Source organism: Botryllus schlosseri, chromosome 6 (genome assembly GCF_051294905.1).
Source record: "Botryllus schlosseri isolate E-star chromosome 6, Bs_hap1, whole genome shotgun sequence".
NCBI classification, from domain to species: Eukaryota; Metazoa; Chordata; class Ascidiacea; order Stolidobranchia; family Styelidae; genus Botryllus; species Botryllus schlosseri.
In genome coordinates, this window is record NC_137241.1 from 7,862,365 (window position 1) to 7,881,757 (window position 19,393).

The window sequence follows — 19,393 nt, forward strand, 5'->3', positions numbered from 1 at the left end:
TATGTTCATAGCAGTTTTGGAAACAGGGCCTTTAAAAATGAGAATACATTTTCAATATCGATTGCAGTTCGTTTAATTAGCGCGACAAGCGTGTAAGGTTAGGTGGCCTCTTCATTGATGTTCTCTGGCGCTAAACGGATCAGCTGACTGACTAGCGAAAACATCTACGATTGATCGCAAAATATGGATACAACAGCTCGACGAGATATATTCGTCATTTTTCATTCGTTGCAATAATCGTGATCGTTATTATGCTTGCAGGTTGTTAATCCAGAATTATTTTTACGCCTATAGTCGAAGAATGAAGAGCTTCATACCAATCACTTTCCTCTCAACAATGATCTTCATCATGCTCACCATAAGCACCCAGCCCGTCTCCCCCCAACCAGACATGTTTATTGGGCTCTGTGGATCGCAACTCCTCAGCGTGTTGCACTCGATTTGCGGAAGAGCTGACACTACACCCATTGGGCCAGCAGAGTATTTCAGAGCACGGTACTACAGGAATCGGTACGGCCGGCATCATCGATTTGGTGAGATATTATGATTTTTCGCGGCACGCCGTATGTCTGTATAACATTACTATCGTCCAATACCTTTTTGTCAACTTGTAAATAAATATATTATTCTCGATTCAGATTCTCGCAGAGGTAAGCGCGAAGTTAGCGATTCTGCAGAATTTACCGATTTCGAGGAAGCCAATACAGCAAAGGCGAAGCGCGGACGTGTTCGTCGCCAAATCAGTATGGATTGCTGCCGGAGAAGCTGCAGTTACGCAATGTTGAAGAGAAATTACTGCAGATCCCAGGGGCAGGGAGGAGAGATGTGGGGACCGCTTCCCAAAGACGGTTGACGACAAGTAGCCTACGTCAAGAAATCGTTTTCGGAGAGAGCATGAAAAGAGGTCATGGACGGTGATGCAAAGAGCGAGAGGTGGTCACGAACAGACCCAATCTATTCAATATACACGCATGCGCCTACATTCCTGCTAAAATAATCTAATTTGTGATATATTGCTATGCTCTAATTCCAATTCTAATCTAATTTGTTATATGTTTCTATTCTCTCATTTTAGTTCTAATATGATACATGATTTTCTCAAAAATGCCTATTTGACAGCGAGGTATTTATTGTGAAGAATAATAGCCATGCTGGAACAGTAGCTTGTAGTCTGCGAGCAACATTTTATTTTCGATCACAAACAGAAAAGCAGCTAAGAAAAAGAGATACTTAACACAGGCTTGTTCGCTTTCATGCTCTCAACTACATCAAGGAAAAATAGGATGATTGATTCAGATCTAACTAAAGAAAATATATTTGAGGAAGAACTGGAAACATACGTCGCAGCAGAGCATATGGACTGCGATGTTTTGAGTTACTGGAAAAGAGAAAATTGTTCACCTCCTCTCAGGGTTGCTGCTCGAGATATCGAAGGCATGACTGCAACATCAACTCTACCGTAAAGACTTTCCACCCATGCAGGAAAACTGTACAGTTTAGGGGTTGCCTATACTCAAAACGGGTCTCGGGCCTCAAAATACAATATCAAGACAAAATAGGCCGCACATTTGAGGAAACAGCACGTTTTTAACTTTACGTTGGTACAACGCCGTGCTCACTAACATGGGCGATGGACAAAGTTATCACAAAAGAAGTAAATTTTAGGGATGGTGTGAACCTCTGAAAGGTCCAGGTTCGTGTGAACGTGAACCTTTTAGAAAGGTTCTGTGTGAACGCGAACGTGAACCTCATGACGTCACGCGACGTCATTTTACTATTTCCAGCCATACATTTCAGTGCAGTGACCTAGCAAAGACTCGGGCCACATAATCCCACAATGCTGAAGTACATATTGACATTTTAAACGTCGCCAAATGTAGATGAACTGGGCCAATCAAATGATATAATATTCCCATAAAATCACACTCATCCATCGCTTTACCAACAATTTCGACGAGTACTTGCAAGGGAATATAAGCTTACGCCATAACGGTCCAACCCATAACGGGCAATGTAGTCGGCGTCTGAGAATTGCTACGTTGATATTGAGCAGAGTGTGAAACGGATTTCTGTACTTGCTACCGATATCACCCCATATTAGCAAGTTATACAGCAGTAGCCAACACCCCAATCGCACGGACTTGGTTTTTATGATACAATAAACATATGAAGTCAAGATTGCTCCGTACGCCTGCTAGTTTTTTTTTTACATCAGACAACGATATCAATATCATTGATTGGTTGAGTAAGTATCATTCGCTCACTACCTCCGTCCTACATGTAGTGTATTTCGCTATTGATGTTGTGTGATTGCGGGTCAAGCTCACAGCAGAATAAATATTCACAAAAGGAAAGCTGAATATTTCGAGCAAACATTTGTAACAAAGCAATTTTTGGGATTGTCAAGGTGCAAACTCGTTTAGTGTTGATTTTGTTATGCTGCCAGCGCCATGCATAAAGTTGTCCGCAGTTGAAATGCAATAAATTTCAACCAAAGTAGTCATAATGAAGTGAAAGTTGTAATATATGAAAAAGATTCACAGTGCAGAACCTACCCATGTTCGTTTGTGAACGCGAACCTCTAAATTTTCGAGGTTCACACACAGAACGCGAACGTGAACCTCACGTTCACACCATCCCTATTAGATACCTTTGAATTCGCTGTCATAATCGTCTCGAAAAACGTTTTTACGCCTGCTCCTTCTAACTAATCAGATTTAGCTTTATTAGTAGCTAAAGCTATATGCGCAAGTGCAATAAAATTTCGATAAATTTATCTATGAATTATAGCTTTACTACTTTTTACCCAATTTGTCGACTACACTGCGCCTTTTTTCACTACGCAATAAATGATGCCTTCCCCACAGCTTGAGCTTTTTCTGCTGTAGACCAAACACAGCAGCAACCTGGTACTGCTGTTTACTGCATAAATGACGTCCGCTGCGGTAGCTTGGTAGATACGAGCTGCTATACTACCACTCACTGCCCTAACTATTTCACCACTTGGAAGACAAATCGTGTGGTGTGTACGTCACGAGAGTTCCTTTCATTTCTGATGTCATAATATCCCAACGCAAAAGCATAATTTGAGAATATTATGCAACACAGATACCAGAAGAAAACGATCGAAGTTCTGTAGTGGTTGAAAATAAGACAAAATAAGGACGCAAGTCGAAAATAAGGACATTTCTTAGAAATAAGGACAGTTGAGTTTTCTAAGACGTGGCCCCTCAAAATAAGGACAAATCTTAGAAATAAGGACGGTATGGCAACCCTGCCTATAAGCCCTAATTGCGGTATGTGATAGCTATGCTTACATAGCCTGCGTTGTCGTTGTTTGGTCAGTGGTGCCACTCCTAGTGTTACACTAGATCTAGTGTATTTCGACTTGACCGAGTAAATTTTCATTCGAAATTCGGCAAATCTGATTGCAGATTATGAAACTGCGCGAACGGAATATCGTCGCATTTTAGTTAGTTTTGTGTGAGCTTCCGATTCGTATTCAGGTTGTTTTTGGTATTCATATATTGTTTGTCGACTACTACGGTCATCTACACCACGCCGATATTTTTCATTTTTATCCCGTACCTGCCGACTTATAGCACGAGCCAGTTTTAGGTTTTTGTAAGACACCGCTCACGCAGATGAAGTGGTGAGGACGTCATATCCGGTTGAGAGTATGTTTTCTGCGAGGAGTCCCAGGCCAGGCCTGCAAATCCCGAGTTGTATTTAACTTAGCCACGCATATCTGTCACCATACGACTGTCAATATACCGAAAGCGGGTTTACGCTTGCAGAAGCGATTGTCACGCCAGCGCTCTGCGCTACAATTCTCATTATGGCGTTTATTGAATATGCAATATTTGTATTACATTCGATATGACAATATAACAAGGGAGGAAGATGTGATCGTACATACTGCATTATCGCGTTATTTCGAATACAGGAAACTCCGGGTTTCCCTGCAATTTGCACAACAACTTTTCGTCGGCTCCTAATCTCAGGAATTCTCGACATTACTCTACGTCGGTTGACTCAAATCTTTTCTGCGTGGGATGAGGATATTGTACTGTCGAAGTGCATGGCAACGCCCTTCTGTAAATTACAGATATCTGCACACGCAGGCTACAGTGTAATGTCGATAACAGAAACGGGAATGCAGTGACTCTGTCGGAATACTGCGCAATTATGCCCGACGCTGTTGCAGCATGCTACGACATCAGCGCAAATAAGCTCCGACATGCTCGCCAACTGAATCATGGACATTCTATGTGGCGTGCAGCCAGAGCAAAAGCCTTCGTTCCCACGAGCCAGAAAATTCCTTGAGCTACTTGAATGCGAAAATTATGACGAAGACGCTGCGAACCCAATTTAGAGCGATCCAGAAGCAGCGAAGTATTCCAGTGCGGGCACGATAAGAAACTAAACGCTTCACTCTCACCCCGGCCCCCGAGATAAACACGAGTCGATGCGATAACAAGCGACTGCAAGAAGGTCTATCACGGCCGTGTATAACTGTTTTTGTTGACGAGAAGCGTTGAGTAAATACAGAATTGTTTTCGATTCCAGCGATTTTCGAAAGCTGTTTTGTTTCACCTCATGTACACATACCGTGTTGACGCGAAGTGCTGCGTGAATACAGAATTAGTCACTGGAATGTGTTCGACTCCAGCGATTTTCGAAAGCTATTTTGTCTTACCTGTTCACATACCGGTTGTTCGATAAGTACCGTCTAATTCTTCTGTTCCTACCAGAAACGCAAACATTATCGCAGCGGCCCGCGGAATACACGTGTACAAAACACATGCCGGGACAGTGAGATTCCGATAACTTGGTGTGCATGTTTCAATGGTTTCGTGAGTCCATGTGCATTTTCCGATATTATTGGTTAATCGAGTACATTATGAGTTGGCTCGAGTTTCTGCCTGACAGTGAATCCTGCGCTGCCGATTATTGGCGCAGAAGTCTGTCTAATGGGTTATCTACGGATGCTAATTCATACAGGTATTCCATGACTTTAATGACGCAATAACACGGTCAACCTGGATTCGAATGAAGATATAGCTGACAAAGTGTAGCAGCAGCAACATGCAACTTGATGAAGATAGCAAGCACGTAGTACAGCAACAGCAACATGACCGAATGAACGTAATAACGTAGGATGAAAGTACGGAACGTAAGTCAGGAACGAACGTAAGCAAGGAACCAAAATAATATTTACAATTAATTTTGCGTCAACGTATATAACCAACAAATGGTGGTTCGCAGACGCTTTTATATAGTGGTAGGAACAGCCTATCTGAAAAGGCTTGATTACAAATAATCACTAAAATTAAGATTGACAAATGAAATGCCTAATTAGATTAACCAACTTCACAGATGAATTTAATATATTATCTAAAAAACAGTTTGGGTTTAGAGAAAATCACTCAACCTTGCATGCAGTAATTGACAGTGTTGATAACATCTATCAGAGCTTGTTTGAGAAGCTATCAACCATTTGTGTTTATCTAGATCTGCAAAAGGCATTTGACACTGTCGATAGAACTATACTACTAGGCAAATTACATCACTATGGATTTAGAGGAGTGATGTATAAACTATTGGAGTCTTACTTGAACAATAGAAGCCAATTTGTCAAAAGTAACGAATTTTCATCTGATAAATCAATAGTTGAAATGGGTGTACCACAAGGATCCGTTTTAGGTCCCTTCTTGTTTTTGATCTACATAAATGACTTAAATAATGCCTCTGACTTTACTATCCAATTATTTGCAGATGACACATCTCTGATGCTGTCGTCGAACAATATAACTGACTTAGAGTCCTCTTGCAACTCAAACCTGCAAAAAAATATTGGATTGGATGAATAATAATAGATTAACCATAAATACCTCAAAAACTCACTGTATGCTCTTTGGAAGGAATTCGAATAGTAATTTTGATATAAGGCTGAATAGGGAAAGCCTGATTCTACAGAAAAGCATACATTATTTAGGTATAGTTATTGATAACAATCTGACATGGGGTGAACATATAACCTCTATTTGCAATAAGCTATCTAAAACCATAGGTATCATTCGAAAGTCACGTTTTATTTTACCTCAATCCACACGAATAATGATTTATCATACCCTATTTCACTCTCATCTAAGTTATGGTATCATTCTCTGGGGATCCACATGGGAGAAACATTTGGATCGAGTTAGGAGCCTGCAAAATAAAGCCATTAAACTAATATGCCTTGCCAATCGTAGAGATCACGTTAACCCTTTATATTATAATTTAAAAATCCTGAAAATTGATGATATTTACAGATTTGAAGTCGGCATTCTGATGCATAAGTTCTACAATAACACCCTACCTGACATTTTCTCGAACTACTTTACACCTATCAGTGAACACCATTCTCATTTAACAAGAGGTTCTGTTATGAATCTGTATTTACCTAAGGCCCATCACAAAACCATTGCCTATCAAGGTCCTCTAATATGGAACTCCATTCCTTCGCATATTAGGAGCAATACTTTATATGTATTTAAAACCATGTATCGTGCCTTCCTTATTGAGTCATACAAAAGCTAAAATGTATTTTCAGTGTGAACTAGTACCGGTCAACATATCTCAACATATTTGCTTCAGACCAGTACACTTTATATTCATTTCCTCCGTTTTTCCTAACATGTGCTCTTACATTTATTCTGTCAATCTTACGATTCACTGTTGCAGTACGATGTATGCAATTTATAGCCAATCTACTTCGATCAGCTGCAGCAGACTCGATGATCAACAGATCACTTCGCTGCAGCTTCATCTTGCAATCGTAAAACATATTGGCCAATCCTATGAACTGTAAATCGTATAAATCTCATTTACTTTGAAATTGACACTGTAACCATTTTTTTGTATGTGTCCAGTTTATGCTATTTTGTTGCCTGTTTTGTTATTTTGCGATGATGAATAAAAAATTCTCTCTCTCTCTCTCTCAATCGAAAACACTCCCACATTTGACTGATCCCAGTCAACGGAATTATCAATATTAAACACGTTCCGATCACTCAAATCACCATTCACATATAGGCAAAGTGAAATGGTAGTTAATTTTTCCAAATTGATTATCGTACAGAAGATACTTTAAACCCTCTAAAAAAGCCCAAAATTACTGTATTTACTCTTGAATATTTCACTGGAAGAAAATTGTCGTTTTTTTTCAAAATTTATACTACGCATAATTTGTTAATTGAACAAGTCATTTGGGGTACAGAACTTCAGAATAACGCGAAACAGTAACTTCTTATTATAATTTATTCGCTAAAAGCTTTTCGACTGACTCTCATCAGTAACGAACGTCAGTAATAGGGAGAATCAAATTCGAAATGTAGGAAATATTTTGTCTCTAATACGCAATAATAACAAAAACAAAAAGCTGGTATCTTTCCTGTCTACCAGTTGTTTGTTTTTGTTATTATTATGAAGAACCCTCATGTCGTTCTAAGTCATTCTATCAATATAAACATGACCTGATGCGAAATATTTGTTTGTCAAAAAAGCATAGTTTGTCAAGCCGAAGAATTGTACTTTTGCAAAACGGAAATACATGTTCTTCCGTATCAATTGGTCATTCTACCAAGATTAAAGAGGAGTATATAGCTATAAGAATTTTCCTTGTAAATATCAACTGCAATACTCATGTGCGTCTCATTTCTTTTGATTTGTAACTGGATAATTTTTCGCTGAGTCAACAGAGTGGGTATACCTTACCTAGTATACCTATCAAACGAGAAGCTTGAATTTTGATAGATTTCAGATTTGAATACGGATCAAAGATTCCAATTTCATGTTAGGAAGGAGTCCACTGCATGGAATTTTTCATAAGATGCAATAAATAAAACTTTTTGGTGATCTCTAGGGCAAGTTTTGCGGCCTTTGCAACATTTTTTACATCTTCCGGCCGCTTCCTGTATGCTCAGAGGTAATGTAGTTTGGTGTTTTAAGCTGTTTGGAGGAATCTTATATTGCAACTTATTGCAACTTTCTCCATTTTTTCATGCAACTTTGTTTATAAAACTTTTTCGATTTTTCATGCAACTTTTTTGTATTTTTCATGCAACTAACTTTTTACTGGAAATATTTGGCACTATATTTAAATAGATCGCTAGATTATTTCACTGTTGTTTTAATTCGAGGTCATTTCCGACTTGACGTACATTCAGGCTAGACCGCCGTAAATTATATTTTCACTGGGTCCATTTTTTCAGACTATTGATTTAGTTGAAGTTGCCAACAATGTGTTTTGCTACACTGCCTTGGATACGGATCGATTCGACTATCTCATATGCCCTAATTATTTCAAGGAACGTGTCCATAAATGCAACTTTTAGTGCAACGTTTGTGAAAATATATGCAACTTTTTACAGCAACTTTGGTGAAAAATAAGCGTAACTTTCCACCCAACTACAAACAGTTGGTCCGAAAATCCGTATCGGCATATGGAAAACTGGGAACAAACATGAGCATAAAAGTTCACTTCCTGTTCAGTCATCTTGATATATTTTCTGATCATCTTGTTGATTAGCAAGGGGAGAGGCTCCACCAAGACATCAAAACAACAAAAGAAAGATATCAGGGCAGATGAGATGAACATATTATGGCAAACCATTGCTGGAATCTTTCGAGAAACTGCACTAAATTGCTTCCGGGCGAAAATCGGACAAAAAGCAATTGTGCATTAAAATAAATTTATAATATTATATTCCATCTGATTATTTCTAATTTACTTTAGGTGGTTGTCGTGAAACTGATTTAATTAATGCCACGTTATTTGAGTATCTAGGTAAATACTTAATTACATGACTGGAGTGTATATCCGTGAACATATCCAACTATGATAAATCTAATAGCCCTAAATATAGTGATGTTGCTGTATTACAGCGAAAATGAGAAATCTCCAAAACAAGAGCCAATTTGAAAAAAAAACTAAGGTCATATTCAGAATCAGTGCCCTTCAGATCCCCGAACACCACTCTTACTTTGTCTGCCCAAAAATATATGTTGACCAGTGTAATTACCGCCAATAAAAATAATGAAATTGTCAGAAGCAATTACAATATTAAATTAATTGTCACTTTGGGATATAGTCACACCCTCATTGATAGGAAATACTTGTTTGCATAGCGAATATATGCATGCTCGAATTATGGCAGTAATTATAGACAGTCATAAGTATATTAGTTGCCATGAATTTTATTCTCAGTTCAAAATATACAGAGTGATCACTTTAGATCACCAGTAAATTACGGAACTTTCTAGGACAGTTGGCTGTATGAGCCCACTACTATATTGGATTTACAGCTCAGAATCACAGATAAAATGTGTCTTTGAAACTGTTGCTTTACTGAGAAATCCAAAATTCTCGGTATTTAAAAAAAAAAAAAATTCGAAAGATGTATAACTATGTCATAAATATGTAAATACTATAGAAAAACATGTATTTTGAGTAGAGCTTCGCGAATTCGAGTACCTGAGTGACTCGATTCTGAATGACGTATTATGCTTCGAGTCGAGTATCACTCATTATGACATCATGACAGAATGTAAAATGTCAAAGTTCAAATATGTACCTTTTATGCCACCACAAAGAACATAATGCCTGTTACTCATCACATGATACTATGATATTTTTTCGACCATACCGATTTCATTGCACTTTGTGACAAGGTTGTGCGGGATGATCATGACTTCGGAAATGTACCGTTCGTAGATTTGTTCTATTTGTTTCGTATGCTACGATACGGCCAATCAAGGTTCCAAGGCTTCCACAGTGGAAAATAGTATTGAAACTATAATGCTCGTTGATAAATTAACTATCAGTGACAGCGAGCGTATAATTTCAGTACTCGAAAAACTCGTTTTTTACTACTCGACTTGATTGAAAAGTATATTCATATTGAAATGAACCCGAATATTTTCGGCTGACACTCGTCAGGGGCAATCGTCAGCAACTAGTAGAGAATTGGAAAGAACATTGTACATCAACAATCGTATCACAAAATATGACGTCACCAGCATGAAATTTCGTGAATGAGAGAGCGTTCAATGTACTATTTCTAGGTGGTACACGAACTCCTTTTTTTGACAGAGTTTTGGTTGGTGTAATTTGATAAAAGTCGGCTCCAAGGCACACAAATGGAATAGCACAACTATAATAAATAAACAAAGAATCGGTCACCGTAAATACTATTTTATTCAAATCCAAATTTTTCGACGGCAATAACTCCGCTTCCACTGGTTGGAATTCAACCAAATTTGGTGAGCATCGTTTCTATAGACAGGCCAACACTTTCATGGGGTGAACAGAAAATTTTCAATTTTTTTATTATTCATTTTTATATAATAAATAGAAACTTTCTTCTCCTGTAGCAAAGCGGTTACTGGCTGGAATTGAACCAAATTTTGTGTGTAGGCTTAAATTAGGTAACCTAACAATTTTATCAAGTAGCCAGTACGAATTGAGCAAAAAAGTTATTTTTGAAGAGCCCCAACGTACAGTCGTACATCGAATAGCTATACTGTGGATACTTCTTACGCAATGACGGGCAAAGCTAATATGCTACTTATGACGTAATAATGAGCAGTGGCGTTTGAAAATCATACGTTTGTGCTATCACGAAACTGGTATCCTTGTTCATGAATGTTCAGTTTATGTCATACTCCTTGTACTAATAAAAAGTAATCGTTCTTTCACGAAGAAATCGATTAGATATGGGAAGTAGTCGATTACGATTACGATTACTTCAGAATTTTTTCGAGTGTAATCGATTACGATTACTTGAAAATGCTGTAATCGTCGTAATCGATTACGATTACTAATCGCGATTACCCCATGTCTGCACCCAGCCAAGAGATGGCTTGATGTAGGGTGCAGGTGTAGGCACTGCTAATCCCAGTCAAAATCTGATTACAATGGGATATCAAGTGATCCTGTTGCTTGGCTTTGTTGAAACTATTTATCATATCATTGATTGTTATTTTCGAAAATTTATCCATACACTGGTTATTGTAAATATATACTTCTTGTATACTGCATAGTGGTTTCTTGTAACGAGTTGTAATTTCCAAATGTCGACGGAAAGGTATATAAGATTATTTGAAAACTATCATGAAGAACAAAAAATCAATTCGCGAAGAATTCAAAATCATTTTGAGGATGCGACTGAATCCCCCTCTCATGCACCACTCATGCTGAACATTATCATTGCTAGCCATTTTGTTGTATAAATAAAATCATTTCATGAGTAACCAAAATAGTAATGACTAGTATTGAGTGTCATGATCATTGCTTATCTCACCTGTCATCCTTAAAAGACACCAGGAGTACCGGTACCGTCAGCGGTACCGTAAGTCAATGTTAACAGTGCGTTTTCGAAAAAGCACGAAATGATTGACAGTTTGGTGAAATGGGTACGGCGCCACCTGCGCTCACATTGCACATATTTCGAGAATATTTTCAGAAATATTGCATTCACGTCAAAGGGGTTACTTTCGTATTGCATGGTTTCGATAAATGTTTACCGGATACAATGTTACCGAAACTCAGTAGGAAGATACCCTATAATTCAACGAATACTTCGCGAAAACGAGTTGCAAATTTAAATTAATTAGAGAAATGTGGCAGCGTAACCTATTGATCGTACTAACACAAAAGTACATGTTCCGCTATGTCGGCTAAAGATCTCGTAGTAACAAATTGGTGAGCAACTCAGCAGGGTTGTAATGACTTGAGTCACGATTTTCGGATGACTCGACTCGAGTCATTTTCTCAAAATACGGAAATGACTCGACTCGACTCGAGACAATCTGTGTATTGACTCGACTTGGACTCGAGTCATTGCGCATGACTCGAAGCAAGTCCTTGACTCGAGATTCAGACGGCCAAGACCTACATTTCATTGTAATTTCGAAGCCAACACATTATTGGGATTTCGTTTGTTGGTACTGGTGCTTGAAAATGCGACCAGAAACTGATAAAAGTGAGGAAAATTGATATATTATAAATGCGAACCATTCAATATCACCAAACAGAGTTAATAAAGTGGGTTTAGGAAGACTTTAACTGGAAACTGAGCAGTCAACACAATGACTTGGACTCGGACTCGAGTCATAATACCATGACTCGGACTCGATCCTCTGTTCGCTGACTTGGACTCGGACTTGACTCGGTGGGAATTGATAATGACTCGACTCGACTCGAGTCAAAAATATAAAAATGAGACTGAATTGTGACTCGGGAGCCTTGTGACTTGGTTACAACCATGCAAATCAGCAATGATGACATTGGCGAGGCATCAGCTCATCAGCTAGCTAGCAATATGTACGAAAAATAATACGTCGTTCTCTCTTATCTGTTTATCCATTTTCAATGGTATGCTACGAGAGAGGGAGTCGCCAGTATAAATACCGATCATTCGAAGCCATGAGTGAGGTACAGAGATATGCCCTCGCAGCGAAGGGATCGAGCTCTAAATATTTCCTCGAACGGAGTGAATCTAAATTGGGTAGATTTGAGAAGAATTGTTATATGTTTTACGTTGCGCTTACTTAAATTCTCACGAAAGCCGCTATGTTGTATGTTCTCAGAATCGCTTGTTCCCATATATTATTATCGTTGCGCAAGTTCCAACTACGGAGGTAATTCGATTGCACACGAGTGTGTTTATAGTAGTTTTGGTAACAGGGCCTTTATCAATGAGAATACATCTTCAATATCGATCGCAGCTCGTTTAATTAGCGCGACAAGCGTGTAAGGTTACGTGGCCTCTTCATTGATGTTTTCTGGCGCTAAACGGACCAGCTGACTAACTACGGAAAACATCTACAATTGATCGCTAAATATAGATATAGTTCGACGAGATATATTCGTCATATTTCGGCCGTTGTAATAATCGTGATCGTTGCTATGCCTTCAGGTTGTTAATCCAGAATTATTTTTACGCCTATAGTCGAAGAATGAAGAGCTTCATATCAATCACTTTCCTGTCAACCATGATCTTCATCATGCTCACTATAAGCACCCAGCCCGTCTCCTCCGAACCTGACAGGTTTATATCTGGGGTCTGCGGATCGCAACTCATTAATTTGTTGTGCTCGATTTGCGGAAGAGCTGACACTACACCCATGGGGCCAGCAGAGTTTTTCAAAGCACGGTACTCCAGGAATCGGCGAGGCCGGCATCATCGATTCGGTGAGATATTATGAATTTTCGCGGCACGCCGAATCTCTGTATAACATTACAATCGTCCAATACCTTTTCGTTGACATGTAAATAAATATCATATTCTCGTTTCAGATTCTCGCAGAAGCAAGCGCGAAGTTGGCGATTCTGAAAAATTTGCCGATTTTGAGGAAGAGCAGTGGGAAGATTATCCCGTCGAGTTTCAGATTCCTTCCTTCTCCAAGGGAATCGCTGAAAAATTTAAATCATTGTCTTCTATAATCGAGTGAGTGGAAGATTTGGACAATTCCTTTTGTTCGCACCACACCAACTCGTGACTTCGTTCTTGCAAAGTTTAGGCGTATCACATCGGTCCCGACGGACATATTGTTCTTCCAACCTCTCGACGATGAGATCTACATGTGCTTTTCTCTGTCGCAGATTCGGCGAGGAAGCAAATACAGCAAGGGCGAAGCACGGGCGTGTTCGTCGACAAATCAGTCTGAATTGCTGCCAGAGCAGCTGCAGTTACGCAATGTTGAAGAAACATTTCTGCAGATCCCGGGGGCCGGGGGTAGAGATGCGGGGACGGCTTCCCAAGGATGGTTGACGGCAGGTACGTCAAGAAGTCGTGTTTGGAGAGAGCACGGAAAAAGGGCGCTGACGGTGATGCAAAGAGCGAGAGGTGGTCACGAACAGACCCTATCTATTCAGTATGCACGCATGCGCCTACATTCCTGCGAAAATAATCTAATTTGTGTAATGTTCCTATGCTCTAATTCTAATTCTAATCTAATTTGTTATATGTTTCTATTCTCTCATTTAAGTTCCAATATGATAAATGATTTTGTCGAAAATGCCTATTTGACAGCGAGGTATTTATTGTAAAGAATGATAGCCATGCTGGAAGAGTAGCTTGTAATCTGCGAGCAACATTCTATTTTCGACCACAAACAGAAAAGCAGCTAAGAAAAAAAGATACTTAACACAGGCTTGTTCGCTTTCATGCTCTCAACTTCAACTACATCAAGGAAAAATAGGATGATTGATTCAGATCTAACTAAAGAAAATATATTTGAGCAAGAAGTGGAAAGATACGTCGCAGCAGAGCATATGGACTGCGATGTTTTGAGTTACTGGAAAAGAGAAAATCGTTCACCTCCTCTCAGGGCTGCTGCTCGAGATATCGAAGGCATGACTGCAACATCAACTCTACCGTAAAGACTTTCCACCCATGCAGGAGAACTGTACAGGAAACACGTTTTTAACTTTACGTTAGTACAACGCCGTGCTCACTAACATGGGCGATGGACAAAGTTATCACAAAAGAAGTAATTTTTAGGGATGGTGTGAACCTCTGAAAGGTCCAGGATCTTGTGAACGTGAACCTTTTAGAAAGGTTCTGTGTGAACGCGAACGTGAACCTCATGACGTCACGTGACGTCATTTTACTATTTCCAGCCCTACATTTCAGTGCAGTGACCTAGCGACGACTCGGGCCACCTAATGCCACAGTGCGGAAGTACATATTGACATTTTAAACGTCGCCAAATGTAGATGAACTGGGCCAATCAAATGATATAATCTTCCCATACAATCACACTCAACAATTTCGACGAGTAGCCTACTTGCAAGGGAATATAAGCTTACCCCATAACGGTCCAACCCATAACGGGCAATGTAGTCGGCGTCTCAGAATTGGTACATTTATATTGAGCAGTGGGTAAAACGGGTTTCCTGCTATCGATATTACCCATTAAAGAGTTATACAGCAGTAGCCAACACCCCAATCGCACGGAATTTGTTTTTATGATACAATGAACATACGGAATGAAGATTGAGCTTTGCACCTGCCAGATTTTTACATCAGACAACGATATCAATTTCATAGATTGGTTGAATAACCATCATTCGCTGACTATTTACATGTAGTGTATTTCGCTCTTGTTGTTGTGTGATTGCGGATGCAGCTCACAGCAGAGAGTCACTAAATATTCATTAACGGAAAGCTGGATATTCCGAGCAAACTTTTGTATCAAAGCAAGTAAATTTTTTTACATTGTGAAATTGCATGGTCGTTGAGGGTTTATTTTCTATGCTGTTAGTGCCATACATAGAGTGGCCTGCAGTTGCAATGCAATAAATTTCAACCCAAGATGTTATAATGAAGTGAAAATTGTAATATACGAAAAAGGTTCATGGTCCAGAACCTACCAAGGTTCGTTTGTGAACGTGAACCTCTAAATTTCCGAGGTTCACACACAGAACGCGAACGTGAACCTCACGTTCACACCATCCCTAGTAATTTCAATAAAGAAGAACAAATACCACAAGAAATATCATGAACACAAACTTCATTTTATTTTGAACTATGAACTACGCGCGATACCTGATCACGCATTCCAGCGACTAATGAATCGATATTGGGGCTATGCAAACAGGTTACTAACTAAAGGACTATCTCATTCTAAATGTTCATCTTGTGGGAAAGCCCTTGGCCATTTGCTAAGAATCTCGGTCTTGGCAGTGTCCGGGTCATTGCACGCGAATGCAATATGTTCAATTGATCATATCAGCTGATTCTCCGTCGATGGAATGCTGTTGCCATCACCGCAGCCGTTTTAGCTAGCGAGGAATAGTGTTGTTGGACACAAGCGAATAGCTTATTTTGAAACAACTACAAGAATTTCAAACTGAAATCAATTTCAAAATTCTTAACTTATTCGCGTTCATCCAAAATCACAAATCATATCGCCGAACGCATGCGGCCCGCGTGTTGGTGACCCCTGGTATAGTGCAAAACGAGCCAAGCTTGATCTAATTCAGAAAAGACTGTTTAACTCTGATTCAAATTCTAATCTAATTTGTAAAAAGCTGTGTAGCTCTAATCCTAATACTAATCTAATTTAGAAAAAGCTGTATTATCTCTAACTCTAATTCCATGCAGTTGGAAAAAAAACTGTATAGCTCTAATTATATTCTATTTTCTATAAAGCTGAATAGCTCTAATACTAATTCTAATCTAATTTATAAAAAAGCTGTGTAGCTCTAATTCTAATTCTAATCTTGTATAAATCTGTGTAGCTGTAATTCTAATCTAATTTGGAAAGAATTGTGTAGCTCTAATTCTAATTCCAGTCTCATTTAGAAGAACTGTGTAGCTCTAATTCTAATTTTCTAGTTGCCAAGACTGCGGCACAGCCATTAATATTCCCATTGATATTGATAGATGATTTGGGCATTTTCGTGCAACCTTTTCAGGCATCTTATTCATGGAAAGGTTAGGAAATGATTTTGTGTGTACGTTAGGGTTGTTCAGAATTGATCGACTTTAAAAATGTCGTGGTTTTCAGTCCGATTCCCATGCATAATACCATAAAAACATATTCTAGGTACTTTTTTTCGTAATTCATCCCTTGCATCCGTGTGCACATTGAGCTGGAAGAATATCGGCTAAAAATAGGGGATTCCCCTAAAATTTGAGTGTCGCTATTCGGACTAGGCTAGTAAAACGTCATATATAAGCTGGTTTTATGTAGCTATTGCGGTTGGAGTGCTACATAACCTCACTATAGAAAGTATTGTCAGTTCAGGACACCATTTTCATGTCCCACACTGCCTTAGAACTCCTTAAAACTGCCTAAGACTGATAGTCATTTTGTTGGATCACCTATCCTACACTCCTCAACCCTACCCGAGATTGTTCATCAATTGCCGGGATCACCACGTGCAAGAATACAACTGTAAATGTATCATTCACTCACAGCCACATTATAAACATCACATTGTTCAAAGGAAACGAAACAAAAAGGCAAAGAAACAGATCAACTTGGCACATTGCATTGCACTGGGATGCAAAGCTCACTAGAAGTCGTTTCGGAGGGAAATTTGAGGCCTTGGCAGTGCTGACATAGTCTGCGTATTCCAACGCATTTGAGAAAGGCAAACTTCTTGGCAATCGAACTCTGGAGAGTGCTACAGGAAAAGCACAGGCTGATCTGTCATTTGAACTGCTGGAACTTTATAATTTAACAAATAATGTCAGAGCTCTTGTGTTTGACACAACACCCTCAAACAATGGAAAAAAAAAGGTGCGGTTCTGTTACTTGAAGAATTGATATACAGGAAAGTTGTCTACTTTCTACTTCTGCTTGTCGCCATCATATTTATGAACTAGTCATCCGGGGAGGTCTGGAAGTGAAGTGAGTTTGGATCTGCGACCACAGGCCCTGAAAACACAGATTTTAATACCTTCCAAGAAGTGGAAAGATATTGATCAATTAAGAAGCTCTAAAACACTTCAGTTTGATGAATGCAGCTGGTTGGCGAGAAAAGCTGATGAAGCTAAGCAAGAAATAATTCCACTGATGAAGCCATATAATGGAAAGCAGAAAGAAGTCTTGATAATAAATGACTACAGAGAATGTGCAACAGGCACCTTGGCGATTGTAGCTGCCCAATATATTGATAATCGTTTTCGCAAGCCTGGTACTACTAATAGCACTGGATGGATGAGTCAAATGCTGTACTGTCAAAAATGTTCATGTGGAGAGAGCAAATGGGCTATTCTGAAGAGTTCATTAGAAAGTTGCCCTATTTTATGTCCCAGCTTGGTTGAAAACTGGTAATGCATGTGACGCACAGTATATTGATCTCAAATTCCTTCATGGCATGACAGACTTTTCATTGTGCGATTTCACAGTTGCTGATGTGGCATATAAAAAGATGCGAGAACATCATTGGCCTCTCACCGAGGAAACGGTGGTATCAACAATGTTCTCGGCTAAACCAAAGATTCCTGACAAAGTGAAGGAAGCGATGGCTGCTAAATTGCTGCAAATGCCAATCCTTGAACAATTTCGCAGAGGTAGGCTATACCTCTGAGTCTAATCTCTGACTCTGTCTCTGAGTCAATGAGTATGGTTGCTTTAATTGAACCGGAATCATGGTTTCTATCCAATGCTATACATGTCGAACATGATTGGTTTAGTCTTCCAGTTTCGGAATGGCATACTGATTCGCATTTCGTGACTGCTCAAGAATTTGTGAGTAGCGTTGAAATAGTTAACGGCGCAGCAGAGCGTTTGGTGAAATTGAATACCGACTTTGATGCTTTCAAAACAGATGACAAAGAACAGCGAGCGAGCCTCTTACAAGCCGTGAAAGATAACGGGAACAGATATGCCGATTTCTCTAAAGCAACCATTTCATCCGAACCTGAATTAAGTAGTATTTGCCAAGTTGATCTGTTTCTTTGCCTTTTTGTTTCGTTTCCTTTGAACAATGTGATGTTTATAATGTGGCTGTGAGTGAATGATACATTTACAGTTGTATTCTTGCACATGGTGATCCCGGCAATTGATGAACAATCTCGGGTAGGGTTGAGGAGTGTAGGATAGGTGATCCAACAAAATGACTATCAGTCTTAGGCAGTTTTGAGGAGTTCTAAGGCAGTGTGGGACATGAAAATGGTGTCCTGAACTGACAATACTTTCCATAGTGAGGTTATGTAGCACTCCAACCGCAATAGCTACATAAAACCAGCTTATATATGACATTTTACTAGCCTAGTCCGAATAGCGACACTCAAATTTTAGGGGAATCCCCTATTTTTAGCCGATATTCTTCCAGCTTAATGTGCACACGGATGTAAGGGATGAATTACGAAAAAAAGTACCTAGAATATGTTTTTATGGTATTATGCATGGGAATCGGACTGAAAACTACGACATTTTGAAAGTCGATCAATTCTGAACAACCCTAGCGACCAGGCATATTTGCCCCGCTTGCTCGGCCATTTTACGAATAGGAGAGAGTAAATCACCTTTTCTTTATTGTGCGCGGCTTTGAGAGAATAGACAGTGAAAGCTTGTTATGAGCGCTACCGGGGCATGCCCCGGCTAGGCATTCGCAAAGCGAAAACGCGGAAGAGAATTCGATTTTCGCAGAGACTTCGCTATATATGGGCATTTACAAGCGAAAGGACAAGAAGAATACGATTTTCGCTGTGATTTCGGTATATATAGTTGGTGTGCGTCTATAAATGGTAAAGAATTGTTATTGAACAGAATATTAGGTGGGGCAATGCCCCAGTTGCCCTATAGGACGAGCCGCCACTGTCCTGATTTCAAATATGTTATGAAGCAAAAATTGAAACAAGGATCGATCGGAACATTTTCCGAT

The 19,393-nt window shown here is 39.3% G+C and overlaps 1 protein-coding gene across 3 annotated transcripts; it reads left to right on the forward strand.

Annotated features, from left to right (window-relative positions):
- Positions 1 to 222: 222 nt before the first annotated feature.
- On the forward strand, positions 223 to 14,067 carry LOC145440809 (uncharacterized). Of its 3 annotated transcripts, none has more exons than XM_080318560.1 (3): positions 223 to 533; positions 13,346 to 13,496; positions 13,652 to 14,067. In XM_080318560.1, exons 1-3 carry the CDS (start codon positions 302 to 304, stop codon positions 13,818 to 13,820), a joined length of 552 nt encoding a protein of 183 aa, XP_080174686.1. In that variant the 5' UTR covers positions 223 to 301; the 3' UTR covers positions 13,821 to 14,067. The 3 variants fall into 3 exon arrangements, with proteins under 3 accessions (XP_080174686.1, XP_080174687.1, XP_080174685.1); XM_080318559.1 differs by lacking the exon at positions 223 to 533 and adding an exon at positions 12,928 to 13,240; XM_080318561.1 differs by lacking the exons at positions 13,346 to 13,496; positions 13,652 to 14,067 and adding an exon at positions 639 to 1,105.
- Positions 14,068 to 19,393: the final 5,326 nt, after the last annotated feature.